The sequence below is a fragment of the Sus scrofa genome, chromosome 4, assembly GCF_054392235.1.
Source record: "Sus scrofa isolate SSC_HxYL_T2T_F1_AM1 chromosome 4, Sscrofa_HxYL_maternal_Yorkshire_Landrace_v2.0, whole genome shotgun sequence".
Taxonomy (NCBI): domain Eukaryota; kingdom Metazoa; phylum Chordata; class Mammalia; order Artiodactyla; family Suidae; genus Sus; species Sus scrofa.
The window spans coordinates 123,280,331-123,306,156 of record NC_139386.1 but is presented as its reverse complement, the minus strand read 5'-3'; the positions used below and the strand labels follow the sequence as shown (position 1 = coordinate 123,306,156).

The window sequence follows — 25,826 nt, the reverse complement described above, 5'->3', positions numbered from 1 at the left end:
AGCTATGACTGAAATGATGATAAGCCTACCAGAGAAATTAATTCTGGACTTAACATAAGAAAGGAAGGGAAAGATTTAGAAGAAAGGAACTGAAAAACCATTTGACAAGAGGAATGAGGTGAATAAAAGAGAAGGATGTGACAGATACTATACATTACCTTACTTACTGAAGATTTGGAGATTATGTCATAATTGAGGATAAGAGAAATGTTTGGATAATATCAAATGTCAAGGAGTTCCTGTCGTGGCGCAGTGGTTAACGAATCCGACTAGGAACCATGAGGTTGCGGGTTTGGTCCCTGCCCTTGCTCAGTGGGTTAACGATCCGGCATTGCTGTGAGCTGTGGTGTAGGTTGCAGACGCGGCTCGGATCCCTCGTTGCTGTGGCTCTGGCGTAGGCCAGTGACTACAGCTCCGATTTGACCCCTAGCCTGGGAACCTCCATATGCCGCGGGAGTGGCCCAAAGAAATAGCAAAAAGACCAAAAAAAAAAAAAAAAAAAAAAAAAAAAATGTCAAGAAGAAAAAGCATCAGGGAGTTTCTGTTTTGACGCAGCTGAAATGAATCCGACTGGCATCCGTAAGGATGCAGGTTCAATCCCTGGCCTCGCTCAGTGGGTTAAGGATCCAGTGTTGCCATGAGCTAAGGTACAGGTCGAAGACAAGGCTTGCATCTCCTGTGGCTGTGGCGTAGGCAGGCAGCTGATTTGACCCCTAGCCTGGAAACTTCCATAAGCCTCGGTTATGGCCCTAAAAAAGCAAAAAAAAAAGAAAAGACGACAAAAAAGCAACAGATTAAGACATTAATTGGTAGGGGAAAGTGGCAAAAAGGAGAGGGAATTCAATGCGGCATGCTTTGAAAAAAAACATACAAAAGCCTAGACTTGATACAAGAAGCAATTCATAGACCATGTCTGGATGGCTTACAAAGACAAAATGAAATCTGAATTACCTTTTGTGTGAAATTCAGTTGCCTGGTAACATCATCTAGTGTTTGTGTTAATGATGATTTTTCTTCCTATTTACAAAAATAATAAAATCAAGCAGTTACAATTTAATTTAATCATCTGTATCTACCCAAAGTGTAACAAAGTACAGCATCAGTGTCACCCTGGAAGTTTGTCAGAAATGCAGAATCTCAGGCTCTACCTCAGATCTTCTGAGTTAAAATATGCACAAGCAGGATCCCTAGATTTTCCTAACCATTAAATTTTCAGATGCAGTAATCCATAGCATTTGACTAAAAAGACTTTCTGAAAACTCTTAAGAGGCATCCCAACGTCATTTCCTTGTGCCATGTACCTCATATAATTATAGAGGACTTTGTAATCTTCAAGACACTCCTGTATATCTTATCTCATTTAAGATAGACTAAGAGTTCCCTGGTGGCCTAGCAGGGTATGGATCTGGCATTGTCACTGCTGTGGGTTCGATCCGTGGCCTGGGAACTTCTGCACGCCGCAGGTACAGCCAAAAATACATAATACATATAGGCTAGATAGGGTAGATATTTCCATATATATCTTCCAACCGATAAAACCAAGACACCAAGAGTTTTAGTAACCTGTTCAAGCTCACAGAAAATTAGTAAAATCCCTGGGATCTAAATTTCTCAGTTCCTGGTCCAGTTCTATCCTGCTGCACCTTGACTAAAACAATAAAATAGTCATTATATGTTATAAAAATTTCCTGGATATCTTTAAAAACCTTTATTCTGAAAATAAAATCTAATAGCAATATAGCTTTTCAGTGGTTTATCAGAGAACTTTGGGATTTATTTTTAAAGAATAACAAATTTAAATCTTACCTTGCTACATTTCAAACAGTCTGCTAGAAACTTCTTTATTTCCACATCACTTCCAGGTAAAAGTTTTAGTGAGAGGTGTGTAAGATGCTTAAAAGGATTTGTCTCTACCACATTTAAAAAGGCAGATGAGTTATCCAAAATAGCTTCTGGAGAAACTAACTGTAGCAAAAACCTTTAAAAAGAAAGTGTCACATTAAACATTTATGAAACAGTGAAGCTCTCCCCTTGAATCATGAGCTCCACTGGATCACCAATAATTAGAAGAATCAGAAAAGGGGGCAAACTAGAATCATAGAAGTTAATATGAAAGGATTCCCAATGGTAAAACTGGATTAACTGTTGTTAATAGTAAAATGGATATTTATGTATTGATTGAACACAGTGAACATAAATGTCCATGAGTTCACAATGAGAAACAGATGAGGAGAAAGATAAAGCAAAAGACTAAACACAAAAATAAACCAAAACCCCACTGAAATCACAAAAGTAACTATAGTAACAAGTCCTTACTTCGAAAATTGACAATTTAAAAGAATTGAGAACTTATCCTTTCCCATATGAATTTTCAGAGTAATCAAATAGATCTAACTTATGAAGGAAAGTTCTCCTTTACAGAAGAATTACATCTAATAAATACAGAAAGAATGATGGAACTAGGAAAGCATAATTCTGTAGTTCCTAATGAAATAACTGATTCAAACAATCATCAATTTTTTTTTTTTTTTGGTCTTTTTGCCATTTCTTGGGCTACTCCCATGGCATATGGAGGCTCCCAGGCTAGGGGTCTAATCGGAGCTGTAGCCACCGGCCTACGCCAGAGCCACAGCAACGCGGGATCCGAGCCGCGTCTGAAACCTACACCACAGCTCACGGCAACGCCAGACCCTTAACCCACTGAGGAAGGGCGGGGATCAAACCCGCAACCTCATGGTTCCTAGTCGGATTTGTTAACTACTACGCCAGGACGGGAACTCCCAAACAATCATCAATTAATGAAACTTACAGATATAAGGTTGGGGAACTTTACAACGAAAGGATCAGGTATTAGCACTACATGAATATGGATATTCACACACACAAATCTGATTCTTCCCTTTTGCCAAGTTCATTACAAAAACATACACTCAAGATGCATTTAGAATGGATAAACAACAAGGTCCTATTGTATAGGACAAGGAACAGTATTCAATCTCCTGAGATAGACCATGATGGAAAATGACATTAAAAAAAATATAGGAGTTCCTGCTGTGGCACAGAAGGTTAAGGATCCGGTCTTGTCCCTGTGGCAGCACAGGTTTGATTCCCGGGTCAGGAACACCCATACACCATGGGTATGGGAAAAAAAGAGAATGTATATATGTATACCTGAGTCACTTTGCTGTATAGCAGAAATTGGCTTGCTATAAATCAACTATACTTTAATAATAAATTAAAAATATATATTTATATATATACTTGAACACAAATAAACTAACAAAGGAAACAAGCCCATTTACAACTGCACCAAAAAGAAGAAAATTTCTAGGTAGGAAATCAACCTAATTAGCTAAAAGACTTGTACTCAGAAAACTACAAGACAGTGATAAAAGGAACTAAAACATAAAAACAGAAAGATATACCGTGTTCATGGATTGGAAGAATTAATATGATTTAAATGACTATACTACCCATGGCAATTTATAGATTCAATGCAATTCCTGTCAAAATACCAATGGCATTTTTCACAAAACTAGAACAACTTTTCTTTCATCTTTTTTTTAGGGCTGTTATCTGTGGCATATGGAAGTTCCTAGGCTAGGTGTTGAATTGGAGCTGCAGCTGCCAGCCTATGCCACAGCCACAGCCACACCCAGATCTGAGCAGCATCTGCAACCTATGCTGCAGCTTGTGGCAACACTGGATCCATAACCCACTAAGCAAGCTCAGGGATCAAACCTATATCCCCATGGATACTAGTCGGGTTCTTAACCTGCTAAGCCACAACAGGAATTCTGAGAGTAGCTAATTTTAAAATTTACATGGAAAACCAAAAGACCCCAAATAGCCAAAACAGTCTCTCTTTTTTTGGGTCTTTTGTCCTTTTAGGGCCACACCCATGGCATGTAGAGGTTCCCAGGCTAGGGGTCAAATCAGAGCTGTAGCCGCCAGCCTACACCAGAGCCACAGCAACACCAGATCCAAATCAGGTCTGCAACCTACACCACAGCTCATGGCAATGCTGGATCCTTAACCTACTGAGCGAAGCCGGGGATTGAACCCGCAACCTCATGGTTCCCAGTTGGATTCGTTTCCACAGTGCCACAACAGGAACTCCACCAAAACAGTCTTAAGGAAAAAAAAAAAAAAAAAAAAAAAACAGTTGGAGGAATTATGCCCCCTAACGTCACTCTACACCACAAAGCTACAATAATCAACAGTATGCTACTGACACAAAGAAAACACACACACAGATCAATGAACAGAATAGAGAACTCAGAAATAAACCCATGCACTATACAGTTAATTAATCTACAACAAAAGAGGCAAGAATACACAATAGGGAATGACAGTCTCTTCAATAAGTGGTGCTGGGAAAACTGGACAGTTACATGTAAAAGAATGAAATCAGAACATTCTAACGCCATATACAACAATAAAACTCAAAATGGATTAAAGACCTAAATGTAAGACCAGAAACCATAAAACTCCAGAAGAGAACATAGGCAAGTGCTCTCTGGCAAGAACAGTAGCAATATTTTTTTGGCTCTGTCTCCTAAAAAGCAAAGAAAAAAAAGCAAAAATAAACAAGTGGGATCTAATCAAACTTAAAAGTTTTTGGGAGTTCCTGTCTTGGCGCAGCCAAAACAAATCCAACTATGAACCATTCAATTGCAGGTTTGATCCCTGGCCTTGCTCAGTGGGTTAAGGATCCAGCATTGCCCTAAGCTGTGGTGTAGGTTGCAGACACGGCTCAGATCTGGTGTTGCTGTGGCTCTGGCATAGGCCAGCAGCAACAGCTCTGATTTGACCCCTAGCCTGAGAACCTCCATATGCCGTGGATGCAGCCCTAAAAAGATAAAAAAGACCAAAAAAAAAGTTTTTGCACAGCAAAGGAAACCATCAACAAAACAAAAATACAACCTACTGAATGAGAGAAAATACTTGCAAGTGATATGACTGATAAGGGGTTAATATTCCAAAATACATAAATGGCTCGTACAACTCAACATCAAAAAAACAAACAAACAAACAAAAAAAAAAAAACCCCACACTGATTTTAAAAATGGACAGAAGATTTGAAAGACATTTTTCCCAAGATGTATAGATGGCTCAACCCGGCAAATCATCAGGGAAATGCAAATCAAAACCGCAATGAGGAAGTTCCCATTGTGGCTCAGTAGTAACAAGCCCAACTAATATCCATGAGGATGCTAGTATCCATGAGGATGCGTGTTCAAATCCCTGGCCTCATTCAGTGGATTGAGGATCGGCACCGCCATGAGCTGTGGTGTAGGTCGCAGGCGCAGCAAGGATCTTAGTTAGGTTGCTGTGACTGTGGCGTAGGCCAGCAGCTGCAGCTTTGATTCAACCCCCTAGCCTGGGAACTTCCACATGCCGCAGATGTGGCCCTAAAAAGCAAAAAACAAACAAACAAACAAAAACAAAAAAACCCCAAAAAACAAAAACCCACAATGAGAATGGCTATCATCAAAAAGAACACAAGAGCAAATGACAAGAATGTGGGAGAAAGGGAACTCTCCTATACTGCTGGTGGGAATGTAACTAGGTATAGCCACTATGGAAAATATTCAGGCTTCTCAAAAAACTAAAAACAGAATTCCATTCCTGGGTATATATCTAAAACACACAAAAACGCTAATTCAAAAAGATATGTGCACCTGAATGTTTATAGCAGCAATATTTACAATTGCCAAAATATAGAAGTTAAACTAAATGGTCATCAACAGATGAATGGATAAAGATGTATTATATATCTATATCTATCTACACACACACACACACACACACACACACAGTGGAATACTACTCAGCCAAAAAAGAAAAGGATGAAATTTTGCCATTTACAACAACATGGATGGACCTAAGAGGGTATTATGCTAAGCAAAATGTCAGAGAATGCAAATACTGTATGATATCATTTATATGCGGAATCTAAAAAATACAACATACTAGAGAATATAACATATACAAAAAAGAAACACACTCAAAGATACAATGGGGAGAGGGAAGCAGGGAAGGGAAAGATAGGGGTATGAGATTAAGAGATAGAACTGCTATGTATAAAATAAATAAGCTACAAGTATATATTGTACAATGCAGGGAATATAGTCAATATTTTATAGTATGGGTTTATGGTGTGGGTTTTTTTTTATGTTGAGTTGTACGAGCCATTTATGTATGTTGGAATATTAACCCATTATCAGTCATATCATTTGCAAATATTTTCTCTCATTCAGTAGGTTGTATTTTTGTTTTGTTGATGGTTTCCGTTGCTGTGCAATAACTTTATTTTCCTATAAATGGAAAATAACCTTTAGAAAAAATATATACTTGATGCTGCTAAATATTTCAGCTAACTTGAACAGTTAAGATATGAAAATGAAGGGATAAATATTTGATTTTATAAATCTGAAATTTATGAAGCTCTCACCACAGCTTTAAAAATAGACAAGGGGGAGTTCCCGTCGGGGCGCAGTGGTTAACGAATCGGACTAGGAACCATGAGGTTGCGGGCTCGGTCCCTGCCCTTGCTCAGTGGGTTAACGATCCGGCGTTGCCGTGAGCTGTGGTGTAGGTTGCAGACGCGGCTCGGATCCCGCATTGCTATGGCTCTGGCGTAGGCCGGTGGCTACAGCTCTGATTCAACCCCTAGCCTGGGAGCCTCCATATGCTGCAGAAGCGGCCCAAGAAATAGCAACAACAACAACAACCAAAAAAAAAAAAAAAAAAATAGACAAGGGTACTTATAGTACTTGGGAAATATTTCGCCATCAACTTTTCCTACAAAAAAAGAGTTTTTCTTGAGGGAAGTGTAATGATATAGTGCTCTCCAGAGACTTACCTTGGAATTTCTTTGGCGTGTTCTTGGGTACACTGCTGAAGGAGATCTATGAATTTCTGTGGGAAAGCTAAGAAGTCTATCAGAAGACCTTGCTGGAATTTTAAACTATTCAGAAGACAGGAAAGAGATTTTTTAGAATTTTAATTACTAAACGATCATAAATAACACCATGAAAGACTATTTATTTACTGAATACCCATTATAATCAAGAACTAAGGAAACTTTGATTTTTTTTTTTTTTTTTTTTTTTGGTCTTTTTGCCACTTCTTGGGCCGCTCCCGCGGCATATGGAGGTTCCCAGGCTAGGGGTCTAATCGGAGCTGTAGCTGCCAGCCTCCTCCAGAGCCACAGCAACAAGGGATCCGAGCCACATCTGTGACCTACACCACAGATCACGGCAACACTGGATTGTTAACCCACTGAGCAAGGGCAGGGATCAAACCCGTAACCTCATGGTTCCTAGTCGGATTCATCAACCACTGCGCCATGATGGGAACTCCAGGAAACTTTGATTTTTATAGTTTATTTAGGAGTTCCTGTCGTGGCTCAGCAGTTAACGAACCCAACTAGGATCCATGAGGACACGGGTTCCATCCCTGGCCTGGCTCAGTGGGTTAAGGATCCAGCATTGCCATGAGTTGTGGTGTTCGTCACAGACCTGACTCAGATCTGGTGTGTGTGGCGCAGGCTGGCAGCTGTAGCTCCGATTTGATCCCTAGCCTGGGAACTTCTATATGCTGCCGGTGTGGCCCTAAAAAGAAAAAAAATTAAAAATTAAAAAATCAAAAAATATACAGTTTATTCAATGGGAGATAAAAGGTGAAAAATCTAGCTCAAATTGCAAATTTCTGAGCGTTATAAGCAGAATGCTGATGATCTATGAAATATTTATTTTCAAAAACAGCCTGAGTAATCACAGTATAAATGGTCCAGGGCTCCCAAAATACCTAAATGTTCTTAACAGATATGTGTTTCAAAGAGAACAGTACCAATAATTCATAAAACATTAAAATCTTACTTATTCTTAAATATAAAACCAGAAAAATAAATAGACTTACCTCTGAAAATCTTCCTCAGATATAACAAGGTTATACAGAAAAAATGGATCAGTATCATCAGTCAGACGGATAACTAAATCCTAAAAGAGAGATTGTTATTTTTCAGTGTAAAAGTAGATTTGGCTTTTAGAGTAACACCTTACTTCTTGGATGTGAAATCACGCAGTAACATCAATGTAACACTGCTGTAGTTCAAATGGCTTTGTTTTCTGGTGCTGCTGGACTCTCACCGGCTTTTTGGAGACTTAATATCTTAAGGGCTGATAGACATACTGCTCCTTGAGAGCCATATGGAGTGGAGGGTGGGAAAGGAAGGAGTCTATAAAAGTTAATTAAATGCTAGGAGGTGGAATTGAGGAATATCATTCTATGAGTGGCTTAGGAAAGTTCAGACTCAACCCTTGCTGCACTATGATTCCATGACAAAAATATTCTTTAACCACTGATCATATCATACTCAATTATACTTTCAGTTTCCTTCGAGTTAACTGTTATTTCCAAAGTGACAAATACATCAGCAGAAACAACAATCATCCCCCCTAGATAAGAAAGGAGCATTTGTCTCTCAGACAGAGGACAGGGGTATCAGGTGACAGGCTACCAGGGCTTATTCCTAAGAGCCTATTCCCTCCCACTCCAGGTGGCTGCTGATGTGGAACCCCATCTGTTTTCACGTTCATAAAAACCACTTTTCAGGTAATTAAATTAGTTAAATGTACCATATGGCAGACCATCACAGCAGCTAAAGTTGACAAGGTACACAGAAAATACGTATGTCAAGAAACATTGGAATAAGGAAAACAGGAATAGCAAGATGATGGAAGGCTAATAAAGAAAGAAGCATTCAGGTTAAGAATAAATTTCTGCTTTGAAATAAAATCTACTTGTGGCTACTGAGGAACTGCTAAACCACTTACAAACAGAGCTAGAAAATGAAGAGGCACAGCAGGCATAAGGCATAACATGTAAGAAGTATTATAATCTTTACTATGGAAAATTAACAATCTAGGTACTTGCTCTGCCTCAGAAGGCTCTGTTCTTAAAGCAGCTTCTATTTAAGCATTTCTTGAAATCCACCCCAAGATGCTATAAAAAACTGAAGCTGTTACTAGTACTACCAGGTCCTTGAATATGTTTAAGGAAAGCAATGACAGTGAAAAGCTACTGTATTACTTAGCCCTCTATTCTATATCCACATCTCTGTTAATGATTTATACTTTTAAATCAGATTACACTGATGCTCTAAATGCCTCTCTTCAAAAGGCAAAAACATTCAAGAACATCTCCCTACAATGCCTCAATTCATTCTGTTCTCACATTTACATGAAACCCCAATTCTACAGGGTAGCAATATATATTCTAGCTACTTAAAAAATGCATTGGGCAAACCAAAGGAGACTATTGTCCAATCCCCAAATCCTGCATGCTTTAGAAACATATGGTATAATAATCTCTCATCTCAGTTGTTGTCTTAGTAGATTCTATCCCACCTAGATGTGCAAGTTACGATACAGCCCAAAATTAAAAAGCAAGATGATGTAACAAAAGATCTCACATTCTGAAAAAACAAAAATAATTATAATGTTCAGAAATTACCGGAGTTCCCATCGTGGTGCAGTGGTTAACGAATCCGACTAGGAACCATGAGGTTGCGGGTTCGGTCCCTGGCCTTGCTCAGTGGGTTAATGATCCGGCGTTGCTGCGAGCTGTGGTGTAGGTCACAGACGTGGCTCGGATCCCGCGTTGCTGTGGCTCTGGTGTAGGCCGGCGGCTACAGCTCCGATGAGACCCCTAGCCTGGGAACCTCCATATGCCGAGGGAGCGGCCCAAGAAATAGCAACAACAACAACAACAAAAGACAAAAGACAAAAGACCAAAAAAAAAAAAAAAAAAAAAAGAAATTACCCTATTTCAAAAAAAAATTTATTGCAAAATAAATACTAACCTTTCTGTGAACTGGATTAGATACTGATTGTAGTTCAATGCTCACTCTGATACTCACTCTCCTGTATGAAAAGATACACCCAACTATCAGAAACATTCACATGAAATGAATTATCACTATTATTTGCACAGGTCACCTTTTCCATCTTAAGCCACAAAATCTTCCACAGGTCTTCCCTAACTTGTGAAGAGATGTTTGGAAAGCACGTTGGGTTTGAAGTTTAAGTTTCTGCTTTTCCACAGATAAATAATCAGGTTTTTAACCTGAGGCTTTTTCTTTCTTGTAAAAAGAGGTTGCAGACGGAGCTCAGATCTGGCATTGCTATCTATGGCTGTGGTACAGGCCAGCAGGTGCAGCTCTGATTCGACTCCTAGCCAGGAACTTCCATGTGCCACACATGTAGCCCTAAAAATAAAAAATAAATAAAAAGAGGTTGTTGTGAGGATTAAATGAGATAAACAATGTGGCATGTCCATCATAGCCTAGTATTCAACGTTTCTGTTCTGATTCTCGAATACCATCTCTATCAAAAGACACGCCATCAGTTTTATAACAACTTTTCACATTTAAAAACTATCAATTCAAAAACTCAAATTGATTTATGGGATATTTCATTTGGAAAATTTTAAATGTGAGGCAATATTAGAATACTTTGAAATGTTCACAACCAGTGAAATAAGATACTATTTCCTTCCCTAACACATACACAAAAAAAACTGTTTTTCAGATTCACAAACTACATCTGCTCAACAGAATCTCCATGCAATATATCCATGGAAGTATCGTCAACAAGTTTATTATCATCTATCTAATCCTGCAGCAACTCTAACTGTAAAGGCAAAAAAAAAAAAAAAAAAAAAAATAGCTTTACACTTTCTATGTTGCATCTTAGAAAATTCAATATTGAACAGGTGCTCATAAACATCAATCGAATTGGGCAAAAGTATTTAAATAATTCAAGAAATAAAGTGGAAAATGGTGAAAAAAACATTTCTGCACAAGTGGTTCTCAAATTATTCTGCTACAATTAAGTAATAATGGTCTTTCCCTATGTGCAGAGAAAGTTAACAAATTGAATTTGTTCATTTTTCTCCTGCTTCCTATTTTTTCTTACACTTTTTAAAAATTATAGTTGATGTACAATGTTGTGGCAATTCCTTCTTGTACGGCAAAGTGACCTGGTCATACATATGCATACATTTCTTATATTATCTTCCATCATGGTCTATCCCAAGAGACTGGATATAGTTCCCTGTGCTATACAGTAAGACATCATGGCTTATCCATTCTAAATGTAACAGTTTGTATCTACTAACCCTAAACTCCTACTACTACTACTCCCTCCTCCCTCTATTTTCAGTTATTCTTTTTATTTTTCTTTTTGGCCATGCCTGTGGCATGCAGAAGTTCTGGGGCCAGGGACAGAACCTGCGCCACAGTAGTAACAGTACCAGATCCTTAATCCACTGAGCCACAAGGAAATTCCTTGGGTTATTCTTTTAAAGATGTTTTAAACTTTTCCCACATTCTAATACTTATCTACTATAGAAATATAGACACGGTAACCAAGTGTTGATGGGAAAAACTTGGTAAAAGTTAACTAAGACTAGTTCAACTGTTTAGATTTTTTTAAGCTGGCATGTAATTTATAGCGATTTAATACATATCATTTTAATTAAATTTCTTATTGAACATATGATTGGATGTTAAATCTTAGTTCATAAGATGAGATTACCATAAATCGTCTATTATCTAAAAAAAGAACAAGCAACACTAAAAAACACCACAAAGATAGAAAGAATTGCCATTAAAACAAGGGAGTGTTTTGTTTGTATTATTCTAGCATTTAAAGCAATAAATGTGAGGGAGTTCCCTTTAGTGCAGTGGGTTAAGGATCTAGTACTGTTACTGCAGCAGCTTGGGACGCTGCTGTGGCACAGCTTCAATGCCCAGGCAGGAAACTTCCACATGTCATTGGCTTGGCCAAAAACAAACCAACAAAAAGACAAACAAAATCAATAAAGCAGGAGTTCTTGTCGTGGCTCAGTGGTTAACAAATCTGACTAGGAACCATGAGGTTGCGGGTTCGATCCCTGGCCTCGCTCAGTGGGTTAAAGATCTGGCGTTGCTGTGAGCTGTGGTGCAGGTTCACAGAAGAGGCCTGGATCTGGCGTTGCTGTGGCTATGGTGTAGGCGAGCAGCTACAGCTCCAATTAGACCCTAGCCTGGGAACCTCCATGTGCCATGGATGAGGCCCAAAAGACAAAAAACAAACAAACAAAAAAACCAAAACCAAAAACAATAAGCAATACATGTGAAACAGATTTAAACTCTTACTCCAAATCCACTTAAGTGTTCTTGGAAGAAAAAAAACCTTCAATTCCCTAACTTGAAAAATAAGTCAGAGAGGTTCCATCATGGCTCAGTGGTAACGAACCAGACTAGGATTTATGAGGAAGTGGGTTCAATCCCTAGCCTCGCTCAGTGAGATAAGAATCCAGCACTGCCATGACCTGTGGTGTAGGTCGCAGACGTGGCTTGGATCCCACATTCCAGTGGCTGTGGCCTAGGCTGGCAGCTATAGCTCTGATTTGACCCCTAGCCTGGGAACTTCCACATGCTGAGGGTGCAGCCCAGGGGAAAAAAAAAAAAAGAGAGAGAGAGAGAGAGAGAGAAAGAAGTGGATTGAGGTAGGTTTGTGAAGGCCTTTTCAACTCTACAATGTCATTCTGTTTGGTTCTCAATCTTAGAAGTTTTTTCAAACTTCACTGCCGCGGTGGTATGACACTGTGGTTGATAACCCACTTTTTATACTTACACCCACTTATAAAGTGTTTCATATTTGATAAGTTTGTAAAAAGAAATACAAGAAGCATCCACTTAATGTTTTTACATAATACTGTAAGAGTTGTATTATTATGATAATTCCCCAATCATATTAATGATATTGTTGCCTATATTCCAAAAGCCTAGATTAAGAACATTTGAAGTTTGGAGAAAAAAGAGGAGTCAAGGCCCACAGATGAAAACTACTTCCCAAGGAGATGGGATTAAGATGGTGGAATAGAAGGACTGGAGCTCAACTTCTGTCCTAAAAACAACAAAATTTACAACCAAATACTGAGCAATCTTCAACCAAATGGACTGGAAACTTTCAAAATGATATCCCACTGCAGAAGACAAAGAGGAGGCCACATCAACAGCCTCTAGGAAAACGACTTTAGATCACTGATGCTGAAGGTGATGCAAGACATTGGAAATAAATTGGAGGCAAAGATGGATAATTTACAGGAAATGCTGAACAAAAAGATGCAAAATACAAAACTTAAACAAGAAGAGATGCAGGGAGGAGATCCATTCATGGCTCAGTGGTTAATGAATCTGACTAGGAACTGTGAGGTTGCGGGTTCGATCCCTGGCCTTGCTCAGTGGGTTAAGGATCTGGCATTGCCCTGAGCTGTGGCGTAGGTTGCAGACATGGCTCAGATCCCGCGTTGCTGTGGCTGTGGTGTAGGCCAGTAGCTACAGCTCTGATTGGACCCCTAGCCTGGGAACCTCCATATGCCACGGAAGTGGCCCAAGAAATGGCAAAAAGTCAAAAAAAAAAAAAAAAAAAAAAAAAACAAGAAGAGATGCAAAATACAATAACTGAAATAAAAAACTCACTAGAAGCAATCAACAGCAGAATACAGGAGGCAGAAGAACGAATAAGCGAGGTGGAGGACAGATTAGTGGAAATTACGGATGCAGAACAGAAAAGAGAAAAAAGATTGAAAACAAATGAAGAAGAGTCTCAGAGATCTCTGGGACAATGTTAAATGCACCAACATCTGTATTATAGGGGTGCCAGAAGGAGAAGAGAGAGAGAAGGGGACAGAAAAAATATTCCAAGAGATAATAGCCGAAAATGTCCCTAATATGGGAAGGGAACCACTCACTCAAATCCAGGAAGCACAATGAGTACCATATAAAATAAACCCAAGGAGGAACACCCCGAGACACATATTAATCAAACTGACCAAAATTAAAGACAAAGAGAGAATACTGAAAGCAACTAGGGAAAAGAAACCAGCAACATACAAGGGAACCCCAATAAGGGTACTGGCAGATTTTTCAGCAGAAACTCTGAAGGCCAGAAGGGAGTGGCATGATATACTTAACGTGATGAAAGGAAAAACCTCCAACCAAGATTACTTTACCCAGCAAGGCTCTCATTCAGATTTGAAGGAGAAATCAAAACCGTCACAGATAAGCAAAAGCTAAGAGAATTCAGCACCACAAAACCAGCTTTACAAAAAATACTAAAGGACCTTCTCTAAGCAGAAAAGGCCACAACTAGAAAGAAAAATTCCACAAATGACAAGACTCACCAGTAAAAGTATATATAAAGATACGAAATCATCCATGCATAATTATGCCACCAAAATCAGAAATCGTGAGGAGGGTACAAATGCAGGACACTGGAGATAAATTTGCTATTAAGAGACCAACAACTTAAAACAATCTCTTATATATATATAGACTCATATCAAAACTTCAGAATAACTGCACACCAAAAAAATCTACAATTAATACACAAATAAAGAAAAGCAACTCAAATACAACACTAAAAATAGTGTTGTCATCAAAGGACAAGAGGTGAGAACAAGAGAAGAAAGGAAGAAAAAAGAGTGACAAAAACAAATTCAAAACAATTAATAAAATGGCAATAAGAACATACACATCAATAACTGTCTTAAATGTTGATGGACTAAATGCCCCAACCAAAAGACAGTGATTGGCTGAATGGAAACAAAAACAAGACCCATATATATGCTGTCTTCAAGAGACCCACACAAATTGAAAGCCAGAGGATGAAAGAAAATATTCCATGCAAACGGGAATCAAAAGAAAGCTGGAGTAGCAGTACTTATATCACACAAAATAGACTTTAAAATGAAGAATATTTTAAGGACAAGGAAGGTCACTATATAATGATCAAAGGATCAATCCAATAAGCAGATATGACAATTTTAAATGTCTACCCACCCACCATAGGTTCACCACAATATGAGGCAACTGCTAATAACCTTAAAAGCACAAATTGACAATAACACAATAATACTGGGGGACTTTTAACACCCCACTTAACAGCAATGGACACATCATCCAGGCAGAAAATCAATAAGGAAACACAAGCCCTGAATGAAGCATTAGACCAGATGGACTTAATAGATATTTAAAGGACATTCCATCCAAAAGCAAAAAGAATACACATTCTTCTCAAGTGCACACAGAACATTCTCTAGGACTGATCACATTCTGGGCCACAAATCAAGCCTCAGTAGCTTTTAAGAAAACTGAAATCATATCAAGCATCTTTTCCAACCACAATGCTATATGACTGGAAAACAACGACAAGAAAAAAACTGCAAAACACAAACACATGAAGACTAAACAACATGCTACTTAACAACCAATGGATCACTGAAGAAATCAAAGAGGATATTGAACAATACCTAGAACCAAATGACAACAAAGATATGACACTCCAAAACCTATGGGATGCAGCAAAAGCCGTCCTAAGAGGACCATTTATAGCAATACAAGCCCACCTCAGGAAACAAGAAAAAGCTCAAATAAACAACCTAACTTTACATCTAGAGCAGCTCGAGAGAGAAGAACAGACAAGACCTAAAGTTAGCAGAAGGAAAGAAATCATAAAGGTCAGAGCAGAAATCAATGAAATAGAAACGAAGAAAACCTCAGAAAAGATCAATGAAACAAATGAAAAGCTGGTTCTTTGAAAAGATCAACAAAATTGATAAACCCTTAGACAGACTATTCAAGAAAAAGAGAGAGGACTCAAATCAATAAAATTAGAAATGAAAAAGGAGAAGTTACAATGGACATGACAGAAACACAAAGGATCATAAGAGACGACTACATGCAACCATATGCCAATAAAATGGACAACCTAGAAGAAATGGACAAATTCTTAGAAAAGTACAGCCTTCCAAGACTAAACCAACATGAAATAGAAAAGACAAACAGACCAGGGAAAGAGGATTAAGATGGCGGAATAGAAGGACTGGAGCTCAACTTCTCTCCTAAAAACAACAAAATTCACAACTAAAAGCTGACCAATTCCCACCCAAATGGACCAGAAACCTTAAAAATGATACCCTACTCCAGAAGAACAAGAGGAGGCCACATCAAGAGGTAGGAGGGGCGATTTCACTATATAAACAACCCCATACCTCCAGGGTGGGAAGCTCCACAGACTGAAAACTAACTGGTTCACAGAGAAAGACACACCTACAGGAGTGAGAGTTCTGAGCCCCACATCAAACCCTCACGTGTGGGGATCCAGCACTGGGAGAAAGAGCCCCTGGAGCATCTGGCATTGAAGGCCAATGGGGCTTGTGCACAGGAGCTCCACAGGACTGGGGGAAACGGAGACCCCACTCTTAAAAGGTGCACATGGACTTTCACGTGCACTGGATCCCAGGGCAAAGCAAAGTCTCCATGGGAATCTGGGTCAAACCTGACTGCAGTTCTTGGAGGACATCCTGGGAAAACAGGGGCGAATGTGGCTTGCTGCGAGGGAGGGACACTGAAGGCAAAACTCTCGGGAATATTCAGCAGCTGCCTTTCTCTGAAGGTGGCCATTTTGGGAAAATCTGGCCCCACCTGTCAGTCAGTGCTGAGAAGCCCCAGGGCAAACAACAATCCAGGTGGGATCACAGCCCCACCCCTCAGTAAACAGGCTACCTAAAGACCCCTCAGGCACACAGCTGCCTCTAATCCCATCCAGAGACTAAACCCCACCCAACAGAGGGATTAGAATCAGCTCCACCTACCAGTGGGCAGGCATCAGCCCCTCCCATCAGGAAGCCTACAGCAAGCCCCCACACAGACTTCAGCCACAAGGGGGGCAGACACCAGAAGTAAGAGAGGCTACAACCCTTGTATCTGTAAAAAGGTCACCACACCAAAAACCTATAAAAATGAAAAGACAGAGAACTATAACTCAGATGAGGGAGAAAGGAAAAACCCCAGAAAATCAGCTAAGCAATGAGGAGATTCTCAGCCTCCAGGAAAAAGACTTTAGACTGTCAATGCTGAAGATGATTGATGCAAGACATTGGGAATAAAGTGGAGGCAAAGATGGATAACTTAGAGGAAACACTGACCAAAGAGATACTAGATATAAAACTTAAACAAGAAGAGATGCAAAATACAATAACTGAAATAAAAAACTCACTAGAAGCAATCAACAGCAGAATACAGGAGGCAGAAGAACGAATAAGCGAGGTGGAGGACAGATTAGTGGAAATTACGGATGCAGAACAGAAAAGAGAAAAAAGATTGAAAACAAATGAAGAAGAGTCTCAGAGATCTCTGGGACAATGTTAAATGCACCAACATCTGTATTATAGGGGTGCCAGAAGGAGAAGAGAGAGAGAAGGGGACAGAAAAAATATTCCAAGAGATAATAGCCGAAAATGTCCCTAATATGGGAAGGGAACCACTCACTCAAATCCAGGAAGCACAATGAGTACCATATAAAATAAACCCAAGGAGGAACACCCCGAGACACATATTAATCAAACTGACCAAAATTAAAGACAAAGAGAGAATACTGAAAGCAACTAGGGAAAAGAAACCAGCAACATACAAGGGAACCCCAATAAGGGTACTGGCAGATTTTTCAGCAGAAACTCTGAAGGCCAGAAGGGAGTGGCATGATATACTTAACGTGATGAAAGGAAAAACCTCCAACCAAGATTACTTTACCCAGCAAGGCTCTCATTCAGATTTGAAGGAGAAATCAAAACCGTCACAGATAAGCAAAAGTTAAGAGAATTCAACAACACTAAACTAGCCTTACAACAAATACTAAAGGAACTTCTCTAGGCAGAAAAAAGACAGCAACAGGAAACAAAAATTCCACAAATGACAAGGCTCACCAGTAAAGGTGTATATACAGTAAAGATACGAAATCATCCATGCAGGATTATACCACCAAAATCAGAAATCATGAGAAGAGGAGGGTACAAATGCAGGATACTGGAGATGAACTTGCAATTAAGAGAACAACTTAAAACAATCTCGTATAAATATAGACTCTTATATCAAAACTTCAGAATACCTGCAAACCAAAAATCTACAATTGATACACAAACAAGGAATCTCTGAAGAAGAAATATATCTCATAGTAAATAAGTGCATAATCCACCATGAAGGGGGCATTTGACATCATTCTTGCAATGTTGAAGTCTTCCTACATCTGATTCTGATTTCCGATCCATCAAAGAATTTGTGATAATCATAATTAAATAATACAACTGTACAATTAAATAATATAGGTCTACAATTGTATTATTAATAACCATTTCTTTCCATGGTACAATGTAAAGTCTATAATGTCTTGTTTATCACATTACCTAGAATGGTGTAATGCCTTTATTAAAGAATCAATGAGAGGACATATTTATATAGTTACACTGTTTTTTAACCAATTTATGCATTTTATATTTTACTTATTTTCAGAGGGTGTATTATTTTTGTTATGCTTACCAGTTGTTATTCTTTTTACTATGCTATATAAAATATTTAATGGTATATAAGGCTTTCTTCTTTATAAATTTTAGTTGCATAATATAACAATTTAATATAATGCTAATTTTTAAAGAAAAATTGAAATGTAATAGATAAAACTAGTAGTAAAGATGAAAGCCATAAAATTGGGATAAAGTATAGAATAAATTTCCTATTTGTCTCAGCATATTTTCCATTCCACTTCTCCAAAGGGAGTCGCTTAATATGTTTCTTAAGATCCATGTTATAATAATCTGTGTGAATGTAATTCTGTTTAATTATATGTAATTTTGTAAAAAAAAAAAAATTTAAAGAACAGGCATTCTTCCTAAACCATGCAAACCAATCACTAGATATTATCGAACATGAAAACAAAATTATATACAGTGATGAATATTTTTGCTTTGGAATTAGTTAACTAGCTAGTTACCTACAATTATAAAAGAGCTATGAAGATATAGCTGAAGGGTAAAATTTAAAGTGTTCTGTAATTACTGTATGATAGATAGTTTCTTACCACTATGCACTCAGAATTGTCAATTCAAACTGTTTCCAATTTGAATTCTACCAAGTTTTCTTAATTAGTTTCTAACAAGATTTGCTTCATTAAGGGAGTTTTTATTATTTTTGTAATTAAAAATAATTATGGAATATGTGCACACTCCTCAAAAAGAAAAAAAATATTTTTAAATGAAAAAGAAAAAAAAAAAGACAAGACAAACAGATCAATCACAATGACTGAAATTGAAACTGTGATTAAAAAACTTCCAACAAAGAAAAGTCCAGGACCAGATGGCTTCACAGGCAAATTCTATCAAACATCTAGAGAAGAGCTAACACCTATCCTTCTGAAACTATTCCAAAAAATCACAGAGGAAGAGGCACTCCCAGACTCACTCTATGAGGCCACGATCACCCTGATACCAAAACCAGACAAAAATACCATAAAAAAAGAAAACTACAGGCCAATTTCACTGATGAACATAGGTGCAAAAATCCTCAACAAAATCCTAGCAAACTGAATCCAACAATACATTAAAAGGATTGTACATCATGATCAAGTGGGATTTATCTCAGGGATGCAGGGGTTCTTCAATATCTGCAAATCAATCAGTGTGATACACCACATTAACAAACTGAAGAATATAAACCATATGATCCTCTCAATAGACACAGAAAAAGCCTTTGACAAAATCCAACAGTCATTTCTGATAAAAACCCTTCAGAGAGTGGGCATAGAGGGAACCTATCTCAACATAATAAACGTCATATATGACAAACCCACAGCAAACATCATTCTCAATGGTGAAAAGCTGAAAGAATTCCTGCTGAGATCAGGAACAAGACAAGATGTCCACTCTCATCACTACTATTCAACATCGTTTTGGAAGTCCTAGCCATAGCAGTCAGAGAAGAAAAGGAATCCAAATTGGAAAGGAAGAAGTAAAACTATCACTATTTGCAGATGACATGATACTATACCTAGAGAATCCTAAAGACTCTATCTACCAGAAAACTGTTAGTGCTTATCCATGAATTTGGCAAAGTCACAGGACATGAAACTAACACACAGAAATCGACTGCATTTCTATATACTAACAATGAAAGATCAGAAAGAGAGATTAGGGAAGCAATCCCATTTACCATCGCATCCAAAAGAATAAAATACCTAGGAGTAAACCTACCTAAAGAGACAAAAGACCTGTACTCTGAAAACTGTAAGACACTGATGAAAGAAATCAAAGATGACACAAACAGATGGAAAGACATACCATGCTCTTGGACTGGAAGAATCAGTATTATCAAAATGACTATACCTCCCCAGGCAATCTACAAATGCAATGCAATCCCTATCAAATTACCAAGGACATTTTTCACAGAACTCAAACAAAATATTCTAAAGTGTGTTTGGAAGCACAAAAGACCCAGAATAGCCAAAGCCATCCTGAGGAAGAAAAATGGAGCTGGAGGAATCAGGCTCCCTGACTTCAGACTATACTACAAAGCAACGGTCATCAAAACCATGTGGTACTGGCACAAAGACAGAAATACAGATCTATACTGGAACAGAAGAGGAAGCCCAGAATTCAACCCATGCACCTACAGCCAACCAATCTATGACAAAGGAGGCAAGAATATACAATGGAGAAAAGACAGCCTGTTCACTAAGTGGTGCTGGGAAAACTGGACAGCCACATGGAAAAGAATGAAATTAGAACACTTCCTATAAACAAAATAAACTCAAAATGGATTAAAGACCTAGATATAAGACCAGACACTGTAAAACCCTTAGAGGAAAACATGGGCCAAACATTCTCTGACATAAACGACAGCAATATCTTCTCAGATCCACCTCTTAGGGTAACCGGAGTAAAAACAGAAATAAACAAATGGGACTTAATTAAACTTAAAACTTTCTGCACAGCAAAGGAAACCCTAAACAAAATGAAAAGACAACCCCCAGAATGTGAGAAAATCTTTGCCAATGGAGTGACAGGGGATTCATCTCCAAAATTTACAAACACCTTCTGCAGCTCCGTACCAAAAAAACAAACAACCCCATCAAAAAATGGGCAGAAGATCTAAACAGATAATTCTCCAAAGAAGACATACAAGTGGCCAAAAAACACATGAAAAGATGTTCACCATCACTCATTATTAGAGAAATGCAAATCAAAACGACTATGAGGTGCCACCGCACACCAGCCAGAATGGCCAGCATCTAAAAAGTCTACAAACAATAAGTGCTGGAAAGGGTGTGGAGAAAAGGGAACCCTCCTACACTGTTGGTGGGAATGTAAATTGGTGCAACCACTGTGGAAAACAGTATGGAGATTCCTCAGAAAACTAAAAAAAAAATTACCATTTGACCCAGCAATCCCACTCCTCGGCATCTCTCCAGAGAAATCCATGACGGAAAAGACACATGTACTCCGATGTTCACGGCAGCACTATTTGCAATAGCCAAGACATGGAAACAACCTAAATGTCCATTAACAGAGGAGTGGCAATGAGACAGGAACATCATATGCTATCACTGACATGTGGAATCTGAAAAAAGGACACAACGAACTTCTTTGCCAAACAGATACTGACTCATAGGCTTTGAAAAACTTATGGTTTCCAAAGGAGAAAGGTTGGGGGTGGGGAGATGCACTCGGGGTGTGGGATGGAAATTCTATAAAATTGGATTTTGATGATCATTGTACAACTATAAATGTAATAAATTCATAAGTAATAAAAGAAGTAATACAAAATTTTTAAAAATTTAAAAAAACTATTTCCCATGTTTACTTCAAAAACTTTCCTAGAAGTATCTTGTAGAAAAATGTGAGCTTTCAGAGGATGTGAAATTACAAAACCTATTTTCGCCACTGCAATGGTCACTTTCATGGGAATAATACAAAACAATTTTTTTTAAAAATGCTCTAAAATAAATGCCACATTCTGAACGCTGCATAAATCTGCACGACATCCTCCCTGTCAGTTAGATTTGGCCTTCACAGAACTGGATTCCAGCCCACCTCTACACCTAGTAGCTGCGATCTTAAACTCTCAATGCAAACAAAAGCTACTCTAAGCCAGGTGCTATGCTGGGTGCTAGGGTTACAAACAGAAATACATGTGGCCCATGGCCTCAAATTGAGATCAGATTAAACTACTTTACCCTAGATTTGCATCCGATTTGTAGTTTAAGGCTTCAAGACAGAGGAGGGAAGGATTACTAGCACTGAGTACATACAGTACTGTGGGCCTGCCAGGCATTTTGCTTATATCATCTTATTTAACAACAATAATCTTGTTAGGTAAATGTGATCACTGTCTTACAAAGAACTTGAGATGCAGTTAGAAACTTGGTTAAGGTCACACTGCAGACCCCAAATTAGAACTCAGATCTTTCACCTACATGATGCTATCTAACAAATGAATAAATAAGAACAATTTCTACTTGGGCAACTTTGAAAAGGTCTCTATAGCAATGGGATTTAAGACAGACCTAAAAGGTCTTGAAAGAAAAAAGCATTTGAGGTAGAAGGATGAGCAGGAATAAAGGTATGGGTATTGACCATATGATATCACTTATATCTGGAATCTAATATGTGGCACAAATGAACCTTTCCACAGAAAAGAAAATCATGGACTTGGAGAATAGACTTGTGGTGGCCAAGGGGGAGGGAGTGGGAGGGATTGGGAGCTTTGGGTTAATAAATAAAATCTATTGCTTTAGGAATGGATTAGCAATGAGATCCTGCTGTGTAGCACTATGTCTAGTCACTTATGATGAGCATGATAATATGAGAAAAAAAGAATGTATAAATTTATGTGTAACTGGGTCACCATGCTGTACAGTAGAAAAAAAAATTGTATTGGGGAAATACCAATTAAAAAATTTTTATAAGAAAAAAAAAGTTCGGTATTGAGAGAATAACAGGTAGACTCAGAAGCTAACAAGTAGTCTTGTGTGCCTAAGGTATTGAGGAGAGGAGCTCAGGAAATAAAAAAATGAAAAAAGCAGGTTAGAGTCAAACCATGGGCTTCAAAGTTTTGCATCACTTTCCTCCAAGTTCTCTGAGCACTACCACTGTTTGCAACTCAAGTTCCTTCTTCTCTATGGCTTTAGTTCATTTATATTACTTCATGTATTAATCACACTTTAAAAATACCTAATGTTTAGAGAATGCTCTTTGAGTTCCAGGCACTGTTTTAAACACTTCATATGTATGAATTGACTTCATGCTCATAATAACCGCAAAAGGCAGGTACTTTCATTTTCATCAATTTAAAGATGAGGCACAGGGAATTTAAGTAAGAAAAATTGTACATAACCAAACAGAAAGCGGTAGAACTGGAATTTAAACCCAGACAATCTGGCTCCAGAGCCTGAACTCTTAGCCTGTGCCATGCTGCCTCTCCAAGAAAGGAAAACCTTTCTGTTTTTCTTATTAAAGTGTGAGATCCTTGACGGCTAGAATGAAAACTTTTTTTGCTGCTGTTGTTGGAGGAAGGGAGCTTTATATCCTCAGCACCTAGGACAGTGCCTAATACACAGTAGGCATTCACAAACAAGTGTTGAACTGGATTGTTTAAAGAGCCTGGATTGTTTTTCCTGTAAGTCAAGGGCCACATGGTAAATATTTTAGGCTTTGCAGGCCATAAGGTCTCTGTTACATTTATTCATTTCTGCCCTTATAGCACAGAAGCAGCAACAGGTAATTCTTGAACAGATGAGAACAGCTGCATTTAACAGAGCTTTATCAGAGTTGCCGTTGCGGTGCAGTGGATTAAGGACCTGACATTGCCTCTATGAGGATGTGGGTTCGATTCCTGGCCTCACCCAATGGGTTAAAGACCTGGCATTGCTGTGGCTGTGGTGTAGGCCTCAGCTGCAGCTCCAATTCAACCCCTGGCTGGGGAACTTCCCTATGCTACAGATGCTACTGTAAAAATATAAAATAAAGCTTTACAAAAAAAGGCAGTGGGCCATTTGGTCCATGGGCTCTAATAGTGTGCTGACCCCTGCTGCAGGAGAAAGGAATACATGAAACCTTTCTAAGCAAGAGAAATGAAAAGGCTGAAATAGTGTTTTAAGGAGGTAACTGTGATGACAATGTAATGAGATGAAGAAGTGCTAGGAGTTTCAATATTGGAATCAGAAATTATGCCCCCCCCACATTTTCTCTCTCTATAATCATTCCAGAACAGGGCTGTCCAACAGAGATACAATGAAGCCACCTATGTAATCTTTAACTTTTTAGAAGCCACATTTAAAAAATTAAAACGGATAAATTAATTTTAATATTTAACCCTATATATCCAAAATATTGCCTATATATGCAAAATGCAAAATACATGTTAAGATAATGATTTATAAATTCCATCAATATAAAAATGGAAACATTTTACATACCTTTTTTCTCATAGTAAGTTTTCAAAGTCCAATGTGCATTTTACTCATGCCACATCGGTTTCGATTAGCTCCATTTCAAATGTCCAATAAACATAGTGGCTCCCATATTGGGCAGCACAAAAGAATAACCAACTAGTCTACAAATCTCCATTTACAGCTGCTGGTTTTGGTACCATCTCCTCCCTGGCTTGCCAATTGATTCTGGACCTAATTCTGAACTACATACTAATTTCACATCACTGGCAGCTCAACAAATCAATGTCTTCATTTCTTTTAATGTCACATTTCCACACCACTTAGTTTTCACATATATTTTCACACCTGATCCTCATTAACAACCAACCATGTAGGTAGCCATGTTTTATCAGCTTTACTAATGAGGAAAATCAAGGTTCAGAGAGGAGCCAGCTGACACTGAGTGGTGCACTTGAGACAAAATTGAAATCTCCTGCCAAATCTCCCTACTTCAGCCTCAACAGCACCACCTCTTTAACCAAAGTTGTAACTTTTACATTTATCTGTGATACTGGCCTTTATACTACCCTCACCGGACTGTAAACCCCACCAACACAAGAACTCTCCTGATCACTGTATCCCCGGTGCCCAGGAAGAGTGTTCAACGTTTGTTGAATGACTAAATGAATATATGGTTTTCACCAATTGTTTTTCAATTTATTACACGTAATTTATTTTTAGTAACTATGGCGAAAGAGAGGCAATACACCACAAAATTGTGGGGTTGTTTTTTTTTTTTTTAAGTCTAACCTTGCATTTACTTCCAGTAGCGTTCAAAGGAGAGAGGGGGAAAAAGGGCCGTGAGCCAAAGCCTGAATTCTAGTGCCCGCCCGCCGTGAACTCGTGAGCTCTCACGCAAATTACTTAATTTCTCTGAGCCAGAGTTCTTATCCGTCAAAAAGAGAAAAGGGCTATCATCTCCACGACAACATCCAGAGATAAGATTTAAAAAAAAACACACACAAAAACTGATGCGGGTCGGCGACCCATTCCTCACTCTTCCCTCCCCAGCAACGGCGGACTTTGAAACGACCACGAGGTCCCAGCCAGCTCTGTCTCCGCGGCCCGGGGAGATCGGCCGCACACCCAGCGCAGGCCGGGGCCCACCGGCCGGAGCCGCCATCTTTCCCCCTTGGCCCGACCCCTAACCGCCACCCGCGGGCACAGAGTAACGCGGCCCTCACCTCTCCTCGCAGTCTTTACATTTCACCTGCAACGGGACGAGTTGCTGGAACAGAATCTGGCTCATGCTGAACCCCTGCCCCGGCCGGTGTGCGGAAAAACCCAAACGGGCCGGCGGGTCAGCGGTACTAGCCTGAAAGGCCTCCGGGGCCTGTTTAAGTTTGGCGCTCGGCTTCCGCGGAAGAGGCGGGGAAAGTGAAGCAGAGACGATACGGAGGAGGTTTGGGCCTCGCCGGCCACCATCAGCTTCTTCCGGTTTTGTGACGG

General features: G+C 38.9%; 1 protein-coding gene across 3 annotated transcripts in view; it reads right to left on the bottom strand.

The window, feature by feature from the left end:
* SASS6 (SAS-6 centriolar assembly protein) overlaps positions 1 to 25,722 on the bottom strand; it is a 62,626-nt gene extending 36,904 nt beyond the window's left edge. For 2 of the 3 annotated variants that reach the window (XM_021090149.2, XM_021090150.2), the window contains exons 1-6: positions 25,562 to 25,722; positions 9,872 to 9,932; positions 7,927 to 8,006; positions 6,869 to 6,973; positions 1,807 to 1,978; positions 952 to 1,017 (exon numbers count right to left, since the gene is read on the bottom strand). In XM_021090149.2, the coding sequence (XP_020945808.2) occupies positions 952 to 1,017; positions 1,807 to 1,978; positions 6,869 to 6,973; positions 7,927 to 8,006; positions 9,872 to 9,932; positions 25,562 to 25,626 (549 nt within the window). In that variant the 5' untranslated portion in view covers positions 25,627 to 25,722. The remainder of the gene's footprint in view (positions 1 to 951; positions 1,018 to 1,806; positions 1,979 to 6,868; positions 6,974 to 7,926; positions 8,007 to 9,871; positions 9,933 to 25,561) is intronic. The other variant, XM_021090148.2, reaches the window with a different exon arrangement.
* Positions 25,723 to 25,826: the final 104 nt, after the last annotated feature.